Here is a 19,379-nt window from a genome sequence, read left to right on the forward strand (position 1 = left end):
GGGTCCCTCCTGGGCACGGGGCTTCTCTGCATCCTCCGGGGTGCTCTCCCCACAGAAGTTCTCAGCCCCCACTGTCAATCAGTGCGCCACTCTTTCAGCAGTTCAGAGGAACTACTTCTGTACACAAAATTCCAGGAATAGGCCCTGTCATTGTCGTCACCACCGACACTGCGGTTCACCGAGGCGCTGGGGCCTGGGCTCCTGCAGGTGTGAGGGAACCACCGTGGCCCATCTGGGGGCTGGGCTCAAGTCCTTGACTGAAAGTAATGGAAGAACACCACGTGTAGGGAAGGATGCTCACCCAGGCTTTGTTTACTCTTTCTTTTTTTTTTTTTTGAGATTTACTGATTTTTATTGCAAAGTCAGATATACACAGAGAGGAGAGACAGAGAGGAAGATCTTTCATCCAATGACTCACTCCCTAAGTGACTGTAATGGGCAGTGCTGTGCTGATCTGAAGCCAGGAGCCAGGAGCTCTTCTGGGTCTCCATGCGGGTGCAGGGTCCCAAGGCTTTGAGCCATCCTCAACTGCTTTCCCAGGCTACAAGCAGGGAGCTGGATGGGAAGTGGAGCTGCCGGGATTAGAACCGGTGCCCATATGGGATCCTGGCGCATTCAAGGCGAGGACTTTAGCCGCTAGGCCACGGCACCAGGCCCTGTTTACTCTTTCTGTATATGATCACACCAACCTACATCAGAAGAGTCTGAAGGAGTAATCTTGGGAGCCGACTCCTGCTCGGAGGGGCAGGGGCCACACGGCAGCCTACGGCCAAGCACGGCTCACATCTCCCACTAACCCCCACGGCTGCCCAGGCTTCTTCTTAAAAGCCTTCCATAGCTTTCCAGCCAGAGCAATTAGCCAAGAGAAAGAAAGGGCATTCAAATTAGAAAGGCGGAAGTCAAACAGTGATTGATTGCAGAAGACATGATCTTATATGCAGAAACAAACACTGGAACCAAAATAAACGCTTGAATATGATTCAACAACATTGCAACAAAGTCAATGTGCAAAATCCAGTAGCAGTACTTACTACATATCAACAATGAATTATCCGAGAAAAAAAACAAAAGGAAAAAACGGAAAACCAGGGACCAGTGTTGTGGTGTGGCAGGTCAAGTCACCACCTGTGGTGGGCACCGGTTCAGGTCCTGGCTCCCTCACTTCCTGTCCAGACCCCTGCTAACGCACATGGGACGGCAACAGAGAAAGACCCAGTTCTTGGGTGCCTGTGCCTATGTGGGCCCCTGGCTTTGGACGTGCCCAGCTCCAACCGTTGTGGTCATTAGAGAAGAGAACCAGCAGATGGAAGCTTCTCTCTTTCTGCCTCCCTCCACCCACATCTGTGCCTTTCAAACAAATATGTAAATCTTAAAAAAAAAGAAAGGAAAGCAATCCCATTTCCCAAAGCTACAAAAGCAATGTGCTTTACAAAAGACTTGTTGGCAAGGCAAGCAGCAGACAGGCAAGGCGGGAACAGACACATACACAGGGATCTGCCATCCACCAGTCCACTTCCACACAGCTCTAACGGCCAGATCTGGACCAAGCCAACATCAGGGGCCAGGAACTTCATTCTGCTCTCTTTCTGGGTGGCAGGGTCCACGAGCTTGGGTCAATCACTTGCTACCTTTTCAAGTTCATTACTACAGAGTTGAATTGAAAGCAGAGTAGCATGGACTCCAATCAGCACTGTGGAAACTGATGCTGGCACCACACGTAGCAGTTTAACACACTGTGCCTACACCCCATTCCACCTACGAATGCATTTAATGAATGCACAGAGAGCCCTTCCAAAAAACTACAGAACACGGATGGGTACCCCAACAAATGGAGCGGCACCCTATGTTCACACACTGGAAGAGTAAGTATCATTAAAATGTCTGTACCAGCCAAAGGGACACAGTGTCAAGGCAATCTCTGTCAAGATATCCATGATGCTTTCCACAGAGCCAGGACGGAAACAAATTGCTAAAATGTATATGCAACCATAAAGAACCCCAAACAGCCACAGCAACCTGGAGCACAAAGATCAACACAAGAGGGGTATCTTTCTATTCTAAAAGGGAATCATCGTTGAAAGGGACAGTCTCAGCATACACACACACACACACACACACACCCAAAGCACAGAAGACTCGCTGCTGCTCTCGGACACGGCTGCGAGGCACGTCCACTGGAGGACATTTTTGCCCTCAATGGCTCCAGGAGGATCAGCTATCTGAAGCTTCCCTAGCAGCCTGTGCACAAATTCACCTCGAAATGGATTAAAGTTCCAACAAGACACGCAGCCTCTCGAAGAAAACATGAGGTAAATGCATCAGGACATTGGAATGAGCCGGGTTGTTTTTTTCGCACTCAGACTTTGAAAGCCCAGATCACGGAGGGAAGAGGCAGAGTGCAGAGTCTGAGCAGTACTTGGCAAGTCGCACAGCTGAAAAGCAGCTCCTAACCAGAGCAAGACGTTCTCAATTCCCTGAGAAGACGTGGCGAATGTTCACACAGGACCCCGATCCTCTTCCACGGCGGATCCTGTTCAGCAAGCTTGCCCTTACACATTCCTTACCACCTGCCCTCCGTTGATGTCGTATGCCTGGTTACCCCTCCTCTGCCTGCTTTGGGCCGTGCCCATAACACCGGCACTCCACATACTAATTTCATGCATGGGGTTCTCTCTCAGTACCAGGTTATTAAGTCCCATCTGCTTCTTCACCATGTCTAGACTGGGAGAGGCAAAACCCCTGGCTACTACTACAGAGGGAAAGCTACATTTGTTGGAAGCCCAAGCAGCCTCATTGTGGGACAGCCCGGGGCCACTCCCCAGGAGCACACCATCGCCACTCTAAGGGGGAGCCCAGCCAGGACCCCATGCTCACAGCACTGCAGGTATCTGTCTGCATTTCCACTCACCCCAGGCCTTACGCTGCTACACACGGAGTGCTGACTCACAAGCCTGCATCTGGGCTCCTGTCTGGGTGTGCACACAGAGCACGCGACAGCCTTACCCACCAGGCAGCTCTACCATTTGGTAGCAGCAGCCTTACCCACCAGGCAACCCTATCTAACTACAGCAGTCTTACCGACCTGGCAGCGCCACCTAACTACAGCATCCAATAGCTCACTTTCAAACTGAATTTCTGATTTTTCTTTAGAAGGCATTTTCTTCTTGAATTCTCTCTTGTTTGCAGTTCATGGAATCATTCTCTACCTAGTTGTATGCGCAATTAAACTAGAATAAATAAGATTATTTCACCTAAACTATTCTTTCCCTAATGTATCAAACCTCTTATTTAGGAATTCATATTTATATATCTACACTCACTCACTCAAACAGTTCGGACAAACCAGAGGGGATTCTGTGCTTCAACTGTTACGAATTCAGCTGGATTTCTATACGTGATAATGCTTGTAAGTATATGACTCTTCCCTAAATACATTAACAAAAGCATATACATGAATTATATGTTAATATATACATATATAGGGATTTGGTTTCATCTATTCAAATAAAATGCTATTACAGACCTTACAGACACAAAATGGAGCAAAGCAGAAATTCTTTGGTTGATGAGGGAAAAAAGGGAAGGAATGAGCACCCTTGTCCTTTGCTTCCTGCCAAACCTAACCTAGACAACCTCTGGCTCGGATCAGATGCTGTGCGGCACTAGTTAGCTGCGGCTCTAGCTACAGAGTTTGAAATGCTGAATGCTGACAAGCCACACTTTTCTAAAATTGCCTTGTGACATAACACAGCTCAAAAGTACATAGCACTGTTGAGCACTGCGGGCTGCAGCCACAACGCTGTGGCAATGCAGACAGACCCATGGGTGAGCCAAGAGGGTGCCATGACACATGTCGGGCAATGCAGACGGATCTATGCAAGAGTCATGAGGCAGCTTTAAAGTGAGAGGCCTTATTCCATTGGTCATGATTACTTACTGAAGTCAGGCTGAAATCTTCGTGGATACTTCCAAACAAATCTGGGGAGGAGACATCCATGGAGAGACTGAAACACACAGGAACAAGGAGAGAACAGTTACAATTAAATCATTGAAACTTAAACCATGCAAGAGAAAAATGCAAATTTAAGTACACTTATAAACAAATGAACAAAAGGCGCATGACAACATCCTAGCTACTTGCTCAACTAAAGCGTTTTTCTCTCTCACAATCTTCACTTGAGTTTTCAAGCTCAATGCCATAGTGAACTATAACAGGTGAGTGGAGTTAGGAAACCAGTGGGTAACCCACAGGTAACAACAAACATAAAATTTGGAGAAGGGCAGCTCAAAGACCCAGCAATTAATTCACAGGTATAAGGGAATCATAAAAAGAAAACTTCAACTACGCTGACTTCCCTTTAAACCTGACAAACTGAAGTTAACTGCTTCGAAATAAACAGGTTAAAAATATTCTACTATGATAAATATTAAAATATAAAGTAACATTAACTAAAATAGTGCTAGCTGATATAAAACATATTTGAAGAAATGGAACAGAAGATAAAGTTCAGGAAACATTGCACTAAATATTAGAATTGCAGGACATTGAAACAAGTTATAAAAAGCATAGAAAGATCGGATTAATGGTAGAACTATGAGCAAAATACATAGTCAAATCAAGAGCTAGAAGAATTTGAAATTGCCTGAGTTTCTACAGGTGATAGTTTCATTTGCTACAAAACAAAAACCGATACCAGATCATGGACAAACATGGGAAAAAAATGACCAAATTACCAATTAAACATTTTTTAAAATTATGATTTATTGAGAGGACAAGTGAGAGTGAGCGAGGCAGACAGAGAGGGGGCCTGAGCTCATCACTCATTCACTCGCTCCCCAACCACTTGCAATGGCCAGGCCTAGGCCAGACCCAAGTCAGGAGCCAGGATCTCAAGCTGCATTTCCCGTGCGGGAAGCAGGGACCCACCACTGGAGGAGTGCACGTGAGCCGGAAGCTGCAATGGGACTGCAGCCAGAGAACAAAACCAGTTACTCCGCTAAGGGATGGCAGGTGTCCCAAGCAGCACCTGCACAAATGGCCATGAAGCTGACAATGAAAGGTGTAAGAGGCATTTGAATCACAATTATCAGCCTTGGAAAAGAACTCATAGGTTAAAAAAAACAAACAGTATTTTCATCTCATTATCCTAGAAGATCGCTTTAGAGAAGAATTACCATGTCATGATGCAGACCTCACTCATCCCACATCTGTTGCCTCCTAACACGAGTCCTGATGCAAACTCCTAATGCCACAACTGTGGAAGTCATCAGCTCCAAGTCACATGCTTCAATTTCCTGTTATCATTTATGAACATGTCTCCTCCTGGACAGCTGCTAAGTCGAACTCGGCAAATAAATTACGGAAAGAACACAGATCACACAACTACGACCTGACTAGAGACAGTCTAGCTCTCTTGCTGGAAGTCTTTGGATGTTAGGACCAAGCCTGTAATGTCGAATCCCCTTAAACGCATCAGCAAGATTAATTGCACCAGTACTTACTGCGTAGTGTCTAGATCTGCATCTGGCTTGGTGCTCAACTGTTCCAGACAGTATATAAAAACCTGAGTCAGAAATAACAGGATTCAGTGCCATTAACTCAGACAGTACATTTATTCTGACAAGGAAAGTCATTTCACATAACTTAAAGCAGGACAACATACGGTATGGTTCAAGATGCTGCAAATTTATAAGAGAAACCTAAAGTATCAATGCTTTTATCGGGTATCAAGTTCCTGAATAATTTTCAGAAAAAAACACCTCCCTCTCCTTTCATTCCTCATAGCAGGCTCAACTTTGCTCTGTGCCCACAAGGCGATGGAGCCAATCGTTAGACGCTACACTCCACCATAGAATGAACAAGCTTCCCTACCCTTTAGTCCACTCTGCGCTTTAACGGAAGCAGATGCAAATTCTGCAAGAACCCAGAAAAGCAGAGCATAGCATCAACGCGATGGTCGGCTAGTCCCAGGGCAACTTGGAGTTAACCCTGTGTTCAAGTTCATGAAGGCTCTTGAAGACATTCAAGGGTCATGTGTTTTATCAAAACAGAACAAGTGTGCACATTTCAAGGTTTTCTGCACCCAAATAAACTAATTTTTTATCCTATTTTCCTGCAAGTTTTTGAAGCACACTTGTCTTAAGCGGCTCACCACAAACCATGGAGTGCATGTGCAGCCTGAGGGCAGGGACAACAAACACCAGTCCCCAGGGGCCACGAGAGGGAGGCTGTGCCCCCCCCCAGGGGCTGGGAGAGGGAGGCTGTGCCTCCAGGGGCTGGGAGAGGGAGGCTGTGCCCCCCCCAGGGGCTGGGAGAGGGAGGCTGCGCCCCCAGGGGCTGGGAGAGGGAGGCTCACTGCCTTCTCAGGGGCTGGGAGAGGGAGGCTGCGCCCCCAGGGACCACGAGAGGGAGGCTGCACCCCCAGGGGCTGGGAGAGGGAGGCTCACTGCCTTCCCAGGGGCTGGGAGAGGGAGGCTGCGCCCCCAGGGACTGGGAGAGGGAGGCTGCACCCCCAGGGGCTGGGAGAGGGAGGCTCACTGCCTTCTCAGCTTACCTGCATGATGTTGATGCTCAGCTGGCACACCTCCTCCTGCGTTTTGGGCTGTTGAAAGACCTAAAAGGAAGGAATCTAGTGAATGTTTCTGGCTTTTCAAATGGCACAGAACTTCCTTTTTGAGTGAGATGAAGAGGCCAAACTCAGAGAAGTGTTTCCGAGGCACACACTCCCTACACCACAAGCTGGCCTCCAGGTGGTCTTCCATCCTGTGCCGCCAGAGAAGACCATGGCGCCCTGGACAGGTCAGCTGTGTGGCCCATACACAAGGCCTTCTCATGGCAGCTTTCCCCTCCTCTTCCTTCCACATCGCCTGTGCTCACCCATGTGTCTCAGAACTAGCAAGCCCAACAGCAGGGCGAAAGAGCGCCCACGTCTCCACGGCTAAGAAACGCACAGCCACGGCTCCCAAGGGAACAGGGATCGGACCCTGATGGAAACTCACACTGGCTTCTCCAGGCTTGCACTCGAGGACACCTTTCAGCGACTGCAGGGAGTGTGCGATGCACTGTTCAAACTGGCAGGGCTGGAGGGGAGAGAATAAAGGCCCACTGTAACACTCAGAAAGAAATACTGGCTCTCAAGACATGCATGACAGATGCAAAGATGGTCAGCAACCAGCATGTCCCCCTTCGGGGAAGGGACACCACAGAAGTACTCTCACCAGCAACTTCCTGGACACGGGCTATTGATTTGATCTACACTTTGTACCTGAAATTTTAGGATAGGTGACTCTCAAGACACCACATTCTAACTCATCCAGAAGGGGAATCAGAAGCAATTAAAAACTTGCCCAGAAGTATCACTCTTCTGGGAGGCAGATGACATGGCAAAGAACGAATGTGTTTACGTGGTTCATGCAACTTCTCAGCTATAAGGGTTGGGCTCCTTTCCCTAAACCTTCCACACCTCCGGGACTATGCAGCAACAGATGGGGCTACTATCCAGAGAGGGAACAGGATCCTTACATCAAAGAGGCTGGTGCAGCCACTTTCCCTCTCTTCATTAGCTTGGAAAGTGAAAGTCAGAAGCACAAGTAGCAAAAGGCATTTCGAGGCAAGCTTGAGAAGATCCAGACAGCTCGGGTCCAAACTGGGTGGAAGGCTCTACTCTAGGTCTCAGCGACACAAAGGAAGCAAGAAGAAGACCGCCCGTTACACGTCCATCCCAGGTGGGAGGTGCCCCCAGCAAAGTCTGTATGCCTGGTCTTGGGGTCCACGACAAACAGGTCCAGATTCTAAGAGATTCGGGGTTGCCTGTGTCCCAGCAGCTCCAAGTGACAGTGAGAGATGCTCCGGGACCAGCTGCTGGCTCTTGACAGCAGTGGAGCCACAGCAGACACCCTCCTTTATGTCTGTGCTGGTGCTCGGGCACTCAACACAGCCACATCCACCCATCACTGCCTGCACCCATGTCTGCATCCGCACAAAGGCACTCGCGCCTGCATCCCAGCTGCCATCCCCGGTAACTGAATCTGATTTATAGACACAGCGGCCCAGAGCCAAACCATTATGTAACAGTCTTGGGGACAGCCAGCCAAGCAGATGGGCCTGCTGGTTACAAGACCACAAGACAGATGGAGATGGGAGCTACGGGTGGGCAAATGGTGCAGGAATTCGATAAACACCATCTTCTCAGCTTTGTCTCCTCAAAAGCATGTGTGAGTATGTGTGTGTGTGTGTGTGTGTGTGTGTGTGTGTGTGTGTGGCTTTTAAATAGGAAGTACAGAGAGGGGCTGGTCCTGTGGTGTGCCAAGTTAAGCTTCCATCTGCAGTGCTGGCATCCCATGCGGGTGCCGGTTTGGGTCCTGGCTGCTGCACTTCCCGATCAGTTCATTACTAAGGGCCTGAGAAAGCAGCGGAAAATGACCCGAACCTTTGGATCCCTACGCCGACGGCGTGGGAGTCTCAGAGGAAGCTCCGGGGCCTTGGCTTCAGCCTGACCCAGCCCCGACCTTCGCAGCCTTTTTGGGAAGTGAATCAGCGGATGGAAGACCTCTTGACTCTTTCTAACACTACCTTTCAAATAAATAAAATAAATCTTTTAAAGCAGAGTATAGAGATACAACAATTCTATTTCACGGGCACTCCAAAGGAAAATTAAAAGTAGAACTAACCAGGGGCTGGAGTGGGGAGGCTGGGTTGTTGGGGGGAGGGGCAGTACAGGAGGGAACTCACCACATTTGTGAGTGATGTCACTTATCTGACCTTTCTGCCTGAGAATCTGGGAAATTTAAGATGTGAAAACAATGCTAGAGCCACAATATTGAGAATTAAATAGAACATCTAATGGTGGGCAGCTCGAGGCTGCTGTCCGCATGCACTTCTTTTCATTTCCTGTGTTAAAATTTGAAGCTGACTTTGCTATTAGTCGCATTTTTATACATACCTTGAAATGACACATCGACGGAAAATACTAGAAAGCTCAATGACTAGTTTCATGACACTGGGAGCAGACGAGAGCCTGCACACTGGCTTTCAGAACAGGCCTGCCTCTGTGCCTGACGTGTGAATCACCCGCTTTAGCTTAGAGTAAGAACCTACCACCCCTTGCTCTGCTGCAAGAATGCAGATTCTCAGAATTGTCTACACTGAAAACTAAAAAATAGAAAAAAAAAGAGAGAGAGAGAGAGAGAGAGAAAGTCATCCTGAGCCCCAGGAGAAAACACAGTGCGTTCAGATGAGCTGTCCTCGGAGGGTTTGAGGGGAAGAGTGGGGCTTCAGCTGAAAGAAGAGTCATAGCAGGGCGAAGCTGGGGCTCTGTCACCATGTGGTGAGGGACGCCTCGCTGCCCGGTCACAGGGGGACAGAGCCTCACGGCAGACAAGGCCACGCTGATGCAAAGGAAAGGGGGAGGGAAACAGAAATCAGGGGGCTGTGGTGTGGGGCGGTGCCACTGCTCAAGAAAGGGCGCTCGCTCCAACAATGCCACACCAACCCTGGGTTCTTGCTCCAGACCTTGCCTGACCTTTTCTGCTAAGAGATGTGCGTCCATGTGTGTGTGCTGGACGGTGAGGAGACCCCCTCAGAGTTCGCAAGTCCATCGCACTGGCTGGCGTGTTTCCTCAGAGCCATCTGACTACAAACTGGCCTGGCAGAGTGCAAATACGGGGTCGGCGAGGGGAGCGCGGGAAGCTGTCATGTACAAGGTGCACTGTGTTTCTAGTTCTTTCTTCCCTGGCACACACTTCTGTGATGTGTGTGTGTGCGTGAAGTCACAGCGAGACCCAACACAATGAGTTACCTTATAGTTAAAACCGCATGAGCATAAACTGAAAACAAGCCACACATAAGATCCTACAGTCTGGTGGCTGAGCCATGGCTGGTAGCACGGAGTAGTAGATTAAGCCTCTACCTACAGTGTCGGCACCCTACGTGGGTGCCAGTTCTTGATCCAGATGCTCCACTTCTGACACGGCTCCCTGTTAATGTGCAGTGCAGAATGACTCAAGGCCTTGGGGCCCTGTGCCCATGTGGCATACCTGGAAGAACTTGCTGGCTTGGGACCACCCCAGACTTTGGCGCTATGGGCATCTGGAAAGTAAACTAATGGTTGGAAGATCTCTGTCTCTCCTTCTATGTAAATCTGCCTTTCAATAAAAAAAATCAATCAATCTTTAAAAAAAAAAAGTTTCTATAGTCACCATTTTGGAGCACTGTCACAGGGCTGACCTCCTACAATCAGCCAATGCCTCCTGGGACCTGGCGGCTCTCTGGGATGAGCGGGTATGCCAGGGGCACCAGCCGAGGAAGCCCCTTGGAAAGGCAGCACCGTTCCCACAGCTGGCAGTTGCATCACAGGATGCAGACAGACGCTCCACTTGCCCTCTCTGCACAGGAGGGATTTGTGGAAGGCATCCCGAACACAGAACCAGGGGCAGAGGGGGCCTGCTCCCTGCACGTGTGCACATCTGAGGCGAGTTATTCCTGAATGGGCTTCACTAATTCCCGCTTGGTCCAGCCTGGAAGCAGGCTGAGATACCCAGGATGGAGTTTAGGAGGGAGACAGTGTGTGGGGAAAACAGAATCATTTCTATGCAAAACCTCTGAAAACCCAGGCACAGTTTTTCTTCCATTAAACACAGTTCCCAGGAACTTTGTGGCAACCCCTCTGTAGAAAGAGCTTTGGAAACCCAGTGAGGGCTACCATGAGGTATCATAGCCTAGTGGCCCCAGGTCTGACAAGTTTTAATTTAACAAGTAAGAATCTGGCGGATTTGTCTAGAACTTTGCAGGAGTGTTAGCCTGAACTATCTCATCCAATCCCAGCACACCATGCAGCTCCCTGCCCCTCCTTTAAACACTAAGACGCTGGAGCTGGGCACGTCACATGGTCTGTTGGGCACTGTGAGGACTGAACCAAGTTCTGACGCTCACACTCAATGCAACGTGTCCCTCACTCCAGGGCTGTCCACCAAGCAGCATGTGTGGGCCTCCAACTCGGCCACAGACGAAAGTTTAGATTTTCCAGTGACCATCTCTCTATCTCTTTCTCACACACACAGACACACACGCACAAACCTACAAGGAAATGAAGTTAACTTGAATTGACTGGACTTAACGTTGCTGTTGGGACACGTTGTCAATACAGGACGCTCTCCTGAAGCACAGCTCCTTTCCCACAGGCTTCAAGACAAGCCCAAAACAAGACTGCCTGAGCGAGGCAGAGGCAGAAATAGAAGATAACCTTTACGTAAACACAAATCATCATGACTACAGCCTACACCCAATCGGCACGCTTCTACGAGAGCTACATTCCTTAAAACAGAATTGCAATTCAACGAATCCTAATGACAAACTTCCCTAGCTTGCTCCAAGCATGACTTTGAGAGAAAGGCACTGCTTTTCTAAACCACACTATTGCACATGTCAGGTCATTCATACATACGGAAATCAACTAAAGACAGAACCTCCGCCTTGGGGATAACAGGATGGGCCCAACCTCCCCCTCCCAGCGGGAGCCGGTCAGTAAGGAGTACAGAATCCGAACGAGAGGAGGGAACACGGGTGTGGGTGTGTGCGCCCAGGCAAGCGAAGGCCACTGTGGACACTCACCCTACCTAAGGTGCAAACTGCAGGCTGCCCCGACCCGGACTCCCAGTCCCCAGAATCCAGTCTGACGATGATGCCACCGATGGAAGTGGCTGCTGGCAGATGTGACTGCGGCTACCCTCCGGCCAACTGCAGGTGAAGGCATGAGGACAGTGGCCTGGTGCTGTGCTGGCTGGGTGCTGGACACTTTTTGGCTGAACTACAGCCATGAGTAAGCTCAGGGCTGTGGGCTCTGGCTTCAGGTCTGAGGTGCCAGGCCCTCGTCGGGGGAAAGGGAACCCATCTCGTGGAAGCAGGTGGAAGATTCAGTGGTGAAGGACTGCCCTGAGCTGCACATCCCCCTGTTGGACTGTGGCGGGAGCTTAGGCACAACACAGACACAGGAGCACGCCGTGGCACGGACACAGGAGCACGCCATGACACGGACACAGGAGCACGCCGTGGCACGGACACAGGAGCACGCCATGGCACGGACACAGGAGCACGCCATGACACAGACACAGGAGCACGCCGTGGCACGGACACAGGAGGACGCCGTGGCACGGACACAGGAGCACGCCGTGACATGGACACTGCTTTCCGAGGCGTTCTGAGAGCCTCAAGTGCCAACTAAGAAAATGGTGACTCCCTAATGAGCGCAGTGCATCTGACCTATGCGGGTTCCTAGGAGCGGCGTACTGGCAGCTGTCCCATCCGGTTTGGTCTGGCCTGAGGCCCCGTAACAGTGTTTCTTTTGCCTTGCTTTGCTGAAAAACTTTAAGGACTGAGTAACAGAGTACTTAGAACGAAGCCTCAAGTATCTTAACAGAAGTCATGCAAGCAAAGATGCAAACAGGACAGACAGTGGTCACTGCCGAAGGAAACCGCCACCACTTCCACGGATCTGTAAGTATTTGTGGTGGGCGTCGGCAAAACGTGACAAGGAGGCACACTTTGCAAAGCTTCGATTTATTTTTTTCATTTGCAGAGAGTGCACTCTTTATTGACTACAGCATCCGCTCTAACACTCCAGAAGACTCTGAGCTTACCAGAGAAGTCAATCCCTCGTTGTCAACAGCCCAGTCTTCCTTCTCGGCCAGTCTCTTCACTTCTGCGTGGAAGACAAGCACACAGACCCTGCTTACCAGGGTCGCCTCACCACACCAGGACACAACACCTACAAAGACTGTGCTGGGCTTCCAAGGACGCCACAGCGGTGGGGACACAATACAATTTGGGGAGCTGTGAGGATTTAAATATGTATTGTTCACTGGATTTTCTTAATACAACATTAAACATTTTTTGGTTGTTTTTCACTGCAAAGCCCGATTTGGAGAATTCTAGGCCAGCACAAAGTACAACATAAGTCAACGGCACATTAGTTCTCAAGCATTCATACACGTCCATATGGTAAGTCATGAAGCCTGTAGCACTGTTCTATTCTGGATTCTACTTGGCATCTACAAGGCTCCTGATTCCAGCATCACGGTCCCTCCTGGGCTGCAGGCTCCGCACCTGCTTCCCCACTAGCTCCGCAGCCTGGCCCAGCCCCGGGAGGACTGGGAGTGGTGACCCACGTGACGCTCTCCACTGGTTCCCCCTCGCTCTCCACTTACACCTTGCACAGAGGACATCTGCCAGGCACTGGCTGGCAGACAATGGTGAGTACCAGTTCTAAAAATGCTCGACTGTTCTAATAGCCAGAAGGGCTACTTCTTAGTAAAAATGGTATTTGTTCTTTCTATGATTCTACAGAGAGAAACCCTGGAAACTTTTCAAAGTCTGAACACAACGTGAATCATTAAAAACTGTCACTATCCGGGCACCACTTCCGGCAGTCTAACTCTGTCTTACACTGATCTTTTTCTAAATTAAACTTATAAACATTCTCAAAACTGAAATAATACTCTATACACCTGCATGCGTGGATATCCGGCTCATATTTGACATTTCTAGTTATGACCCACTGTAGGCCAGAGTATACAAATCTGAATTTTTCACTCAATCTTGAATCTACGCTGAGTTCAAATGATCCCCAAAATTTGGGGGAGAGAGGCAGTTAATGTGGGGAGGTAGGTTCTGTCCAACAGCTAGAACTAAGGTACGTTTATGCACAGTTCCCCGGAGTGACCACCTGTCTTTAAAGGAAAAAAAAAACCCTCCAGGATTTGGAAGTTGAGAAGGTGGCAGCCTGCCGTGCTGACCACCGCACACCGGCTGCCTGCCTTCCGCATCCCCCCATGCACCTGCCGCCCGCGTCCCCCCACGTACCTTCGGCCGTGTGCTGCAGGGTGATTTTCACGCACCGCACGCGCAGGTCCAGGATGAGGTCCTGGATGTTTTGCAACATGTCGTTGGGGATTTCGAGGGCAGTCAGGGACTCATAGGTCAGCCTTGCGGAGGGCGACACAACAGTAGCACGTGAGTCCAATGTGTTCACACAGCCCTTCCTGCCACGGCGTCAGGCGGCAGCGAGAGCCTGCAAAGCTGGTGGCATTACCGTCAGCAATGGAGGCACGCTGTGACAGGCCCATCCCACACAAACTCCAGAGCGGCTAAGGGCGCGCCTCGATGTCAGCTTTGTTGAATGTACTGAGAATAATATCCCACAACCGAGTAATTTTTTTTTTACACGGCACATCCCGCTCCCCACACTCCACCCCTCTCCCCCTACCAAGGCTGCGTGCACCCCTACCTCAGCGTCTGGATGACGTGAGCCAGCCACTGGCCTGACAGCTCGGCCTTGAGCTCCCAGCCTCCGTACTGCCGGGCCTCCGCTTCTCGGATGCTGAGCGGCAGCAGAGCCCCGCGGATCAGCTTCACCAGGGACTGCACCACCTCCTGGATCATTGTCTAGACAGCCATGGGGAAGAAGGAGGGGGCCACATGTGACAGCTCATTCACCAGACTGAACACCACCACTGTCAGGGGTGAGCAACAAAGACAGCTTTAGGCAGGAAGGTCTCCCCAGAGCTTCAGATGAGAAAAAAAAAAATCCCACACTGTGCAAAGAACTCTCTAGGCTCTAGGGGAGCTGCTCGAGGAGGCCTCGGGGAGGCTGAAGCAATGTTCCTGGGGCCCTGGGTTGTTCTCCTGGGGGCTGATCCACCGCTGCAGGGGGACCCTCTGCTCCCCAGCCCTCTTCAAGAGGGTTCCCACCAGGGGTCAAACTCGGGGACTGGCAGCCTCCAGCCCTTGAGCGAGTGAGTCTCTCCCCTCTCCGAGGGACCCGGCTCAGCTATTCTGCCTCAGCACAGGCAGCACCCGCCACATACCTTGAAATCACCTTGTCTCTGTGTCACGTTCTTGGCTCGTTCAATCTGGCCCGACTTCTCAGCAGTCTGAAAGAATGAACGACAGAAACAACATGCATTGGCCGTCTTTTAGAAAGTTGTGAGAACAAGGAGGGCTTCGTCAGGTGTGCGTGAAGACGGCATGAATCGTGACTTCAGCCTGCTTAAAAGGAATGCTTAGGAAATAATCTATGTTAACACCGGGAAATCTTACAACAGCAGAAAGCCCATTTATATTTTGAAAAACGTGAGCTGTAATTCCCTTAAATGATCCTAAATTGAAAGCAGTTTGGTAATTAAATTTCAAATGCCATTTTCAGCAGCAAGCCCTAGGGTTAACAATCAAATATCAAAGCCACATTCTCTAGCAGAGATATTAAAAGCGCAAACTTGAATATTTATGCGGTCATCTTAAGGCATCTATTCCAATCTTTTGGTACATACTTATGACTACACGTTTAAACTGCCACCATATATATATATATATGCCACTATATATTATATATATGCCACTACATAATATATATATACACATACATACATATTAATTGTAAGCCACTGCTTTTCTTATAGGAATTTTACACTGTAATTGAGGACAGAATATAATACATGTTTCTAAATTAATCCTCCACCTGTTTACCGTTCTAACTCGTACTTTCCTCTGATATTTTTCTTTCTACTTAAAGAAACGCAGGGAAGGTTACAATGACTGTACAAGAAGCATATCCCATTGAATTTCAGCTTTCATTAACAAATTTTCTAAAACCTGTATTTTATTTAAAATGACCCCCAAAAAGGCAAGTTCAATAAACTTTCAAAATACAAAAGCAGTAACATAATTATGCGAAGTGGGGGCCGGCACCCCAGCACGGTAGGCTCACCCTCCACCTGCAGTTCTTGCATCCCATGTTTCAGGCGCTCCACTTCTGATCCAGCTCCCTGCTTAAGGTCTGGGGAAGCAGCAAGTCCCTGGGGCCCCGCAATCCCACGGGAGACCCACAGGGAGCTTCAGGCTCCTGGCTACAGTTTGACCCAGCCTTGATGGCAGCAGCCACGTGGGGAGCAAGTCGGCAGAGGTGAGACTCTCCTTGCTTTCTCTCTTCTTTGTCTTTCAAACAGAAACAATATGAAAATCTTTTACAAATTTAAACCCTTATTGATGGTTAGAGACCCTTCAAGATTATGACAGTGACAGCAGGTGGATGGGCCAGCCCTGGGGTGGCCGAGACCTGGCTTTCCCCTGCCTCCGCCATGAGTGCAAACGAGGAGCCTGCTTCCGGATGCCGGCACAGGAGCTGGGATCAGCTCTTCAGGGTCTCCAGCCTGCCGGTGGTCACACGAGTCCATTCCTTGCAGTAAATGTGTGTGTGCATGGCATCTCTGTGCACGTGTGTGTGTGCAAGCGTGTGTATGTTATGTACACAATTGTGTATATATGTGTGTGTGTGCACACACATCCCACTGGCTCTGCTTCTCTGGGAAACCCCAGCCATGTAGGGCCCGGGACACTCGGGGTAACCAACGTGGCAGCTCAGAACTGCACATGCCTTCTCTAACGGCATCTCCAGAGGCACCTGATTCCAAACTTGGTACAGAGTGAGACTGTGTAAGCACAGTTCATAGCCAGCTGTTAGGAGAAACAGTTCTAAATAATAATAATAATAATAATAACAACCACCGCTATGTCATAAAGCAGCCTTCTATTGGGAGCACATGCTTGGCTTGGTGGCTCCAATGTCACTGGGGACACCCGCAGGTGTCACCAGGGAAGCAGAGCTCATGTCTGCCTCCAGTTCCAACGCAGCACTGGAAAGGTCGCTGGTGATGCCTCCAGCACGTGGGTCCCTGCCATGCACGTGGCTGGCCACAGAGGAGTTCCAGGCTCCTGACCAGCCTGGTCCCACCCCAGCTGTCGGCAAACATTTGGAGAGTGAGCCCATGGCTTGAAAATCTCTGTCTAAATGTCTCTGACTTGGTGTCTGTGTCTCTCCTTTTCAGAATAAAAAAAAAAAAGTCTCAACTTTCTGGGAAAAAAAAACAAGGCTCAAAACAAGGTTACCATCAAGCCGATGCTCCTGAGCGACGACACCTGCTGGACAGCTGGGGGTTGTGCAGCGTTTCACAGACATGCCTCCACGCATGTGAAAAACAGGTGGAGAGTACAGGAAACACTCTCCCTGTAGAGTCCCTGTCAGTGTTCATCAGCCAACAGTCACTTATTCCTGTGATCAGATGGGGACTGGGACACCGCCACCAGAATGACTAACTTAAGACTCATCCTGTTTTTAAAAGAAAAGCTAATTCTGGAACATACAGGACCTTTCACTTTACACTCTACAAATTACATGTCTTTCAAAAACGTTGATTCTCAGTGCTTAACAATTATTTGGATGCTTTACATTTTCATGCAGGAGTGCCCTGTCTTTAAAATTGTAGCTAGAGATAAGATCTTGGCCTATTATTAACCATTTCGTTAACTAAAAGCCTTAAGTCTTTCCTGCACACACAGACCAAAACTACTTTGTGGTAAGACCAACGGCTAGATTTCACTGTTTTGATTCATATATGTTGAAAAGCCAATATTTTTTAAGCTGTTGGAAACTTCACCTAAGTCTTTAACGGATGGATTATTAATAAGGCAAAATAGTTCTATAGCAAAAAAAATTGTGAGAAAATTGTTAAAATATTGTAAATGTTTATTGTATGAGATGAAATATCAACTATCAGAAAACCCCAAACTTTCCTAGCATTAATGTAATTAGTTTCTGAGTTTCACTCACACGTTGATAGTGGCGGTCTGTCAGCCACTTTCCTCACAGCCACTTCCACTCCCTCCACTTCCCTTCCAGCCTTTCTAGATGTGCAGTGGAGGGCAAGCAGTTTAAAGCATGCCTGAGTCTACAGGATGAGCTGTAACGAATCAGAACCGCTACTACAAGCCTACAGGCCAAGCTGAAAGGCATAAACAGAAACACAGGCATATCCAAAGAACATGAATTCTGAAGTCTTCTCTTTTTTGACTATAACCAACTAGTTCAATTTTTTTCAGTCACAACTATGTACGAATTTGTAATGAAGGAAAGTCTCTTTTTCACTGAAATGTCCCTATTCAAAAATTCCCAGTGCTTCTAACGATACAAGAAAGACTGAGGATGGGATGGGCATCATGGTCCAGCAGGGCCACTGCTTGTGACATCGGCATCTCACAGGCCTGCCAACTGGAGTCCCGGCTGCTCTACTTCCCATCCAGCTCCCTGCTGACAGCCTGGGAAAAGTAGTGGAAGACGGCCCAAGTCCCTGGGATCCTGCACCCATGTGGGAGACCTGGACGAAGCTCCTGGCTCCTGGCTCTGGCCTGACCTAGCTCTGGCTATTGCAGCCATTTAGCAAATGAACCAGGAGATGGAAGATGTCTCTTTCTGTCTATGTCTGTGTGTAGCTCTGCTTTCAAGAAAATTAAATCTTAAAGAAGACTCAAGATAAGGCAGTTGACATATCCTTGCGTAGTAGGCAACATATAAGTAGTACATCAAAGAGAAATAATCGACTAGGAAAAAATATGGTTTAAAATCAACTTCCTAAGGGACTAATTCTTCAGTTGAGTTAACCAATCAGCTGCACCAGTTCATCAGTCTACTGTATCTTGATGCTACCAAGTTTGTCCAATGAGACCCATCATGTGCCAAGCTGATGAGGTTCCATGCAGTAATTACAAACAGTGAGAACCAACCTAACTTCCAATTATGTTAGGCATAACTGCTCTAAGCACTCGGCTTAGGCCAACTCACGAGCTCTCAAGCCAGCTCTGTAGAAGTGAGTGGGAGGGTGCGAGGTCACAGTGAAGGAGGGGTACACAATGGATGCTTCCGGTAAACTGTGCATGGTGCTTGGAGGAAATCTAGGAGCTCGCTGGGTCCAGGGGCACAGGGTGGGAGTTTCTAAGCAGGGGCCAAGTGCGCAGTGCAGCTATTGGCTCTGGAGGTTGCCCGAAGCACCGAGAGCTCCACCCCCCTCCCCAGCCTGGAGCTGTTCTCAGCACTGCAAGCTGCACGACCCTCCCTGGCTGAGGTTCATGGTAATGTGGCTTAGCTGACAACACACTCACAGAGGCAGAGCTCCAAGAATGCCAAGGAGCTTGGCATTCATGAGGCCCAGCCAGACTCCACAGGCCTTTCATCACTTCCTCTATGCCATGCCTGGGGGAAGGGTGGTGGGCCATTTGTGCCTAATCAAGTGATGCAGACAGAAAGGAAGAAAGCGAATGCTTTGCTGCTGGAAGGCTCACCTGTAAAGTACATGGCAGCTCTTACGCTGCTGAATTTCAGAAAAACAAAATAGTAACGCACTGCTAAATCCTGGTCAAGAGACTAAGTAAATGTTTATGGGTTAGAAAGCCTGCTGTACGAACAAGAACATAAACAACCAATGAGGACCTAGGGATCTGGTAGGTTAAAATGAAAAATAAAACATGGACAAAGAATTAAAATAGATGAAAGAAAATA

General features: G+C 49.0%; 2 protein-coding genes across 2 annotated transcripts in view; one reads left to right on the forward strand and one right to left on the reverse strand.

Annotated features, from left to right (window-relative positions):
* The window catches only part of IRF4 (interferon regulatory factor 4), a 131,471-nt gene extending 123,229 nt beyond the window's left edge, over positions 1 to 8,242 (forward strand). The window contains exon 10 of the transcript XR_009246003.1: positions 8,220 to 8,242. The gene's annotated coding sequence lies outside the window, so the exon portion shown is untranslated. The remainder of the gene's footprint in view (positions 1 to 8,219) is intronic.
* EXOC2 (exocyst complex component 2) overlaps positions 1 to 19,379 on the reverse strand; it is a 176,362-nt gene that overhangs the window by 51,803 nt on the left and 105,180 nt on the right. The window contains exons 14-21 of the mRNA XM_004596494.2: positions 14,860 to 14,925; positions 14,280 to 14,437; positions 13,856 to 13,977; positions 12,634 to 12,695; positions 7,000 to 7,080; positions 6,555 to 6,614; positions 5,503 to 5,564; positions 3,938 to 4,004 (exon numbers count right to left, since the gene is read on the reverse strand). Of these exons, the coding sequence (XP_004596551.2) occupies positions 3,938 to 4,004; positions 5,503 to 5,564; positions 6,555 to 6,614; positions 7,000 to 7,080; positions 12,634 to 12,695; positions 13,856 to 13,977; positions 14,280 to 14,437; positions 14,860 to 14,925 (678 nt within the window). The remainder of the gene's footprint in view (positions 1 to 3,937; positions 4,005 to 5,502; positions 5,565 to 6,554; positions 6,615 to 6,999; positions 7,081 to 12,633; positions 12,696 to 13,855; positions 13,978 to 14,279; positions 14,438 to 14,859; positions 14,926 to 19,379) is intronic.

The sequence above is a fragment of the Ochotona princeps genome, chromosome 1 (assembly GCF_030435755.1).
Source record: "Ochotona princeps isolate mOchPri1 chromosome 1, mOchPri1.hap1, whole genome shotgun sequence".
Lineage (NCBI taxonomy): Eukaryota > Metazoa > Chordata > Mammalia > Lagomorpha > Ochotonidae > Ochotona > Ochotona princeps.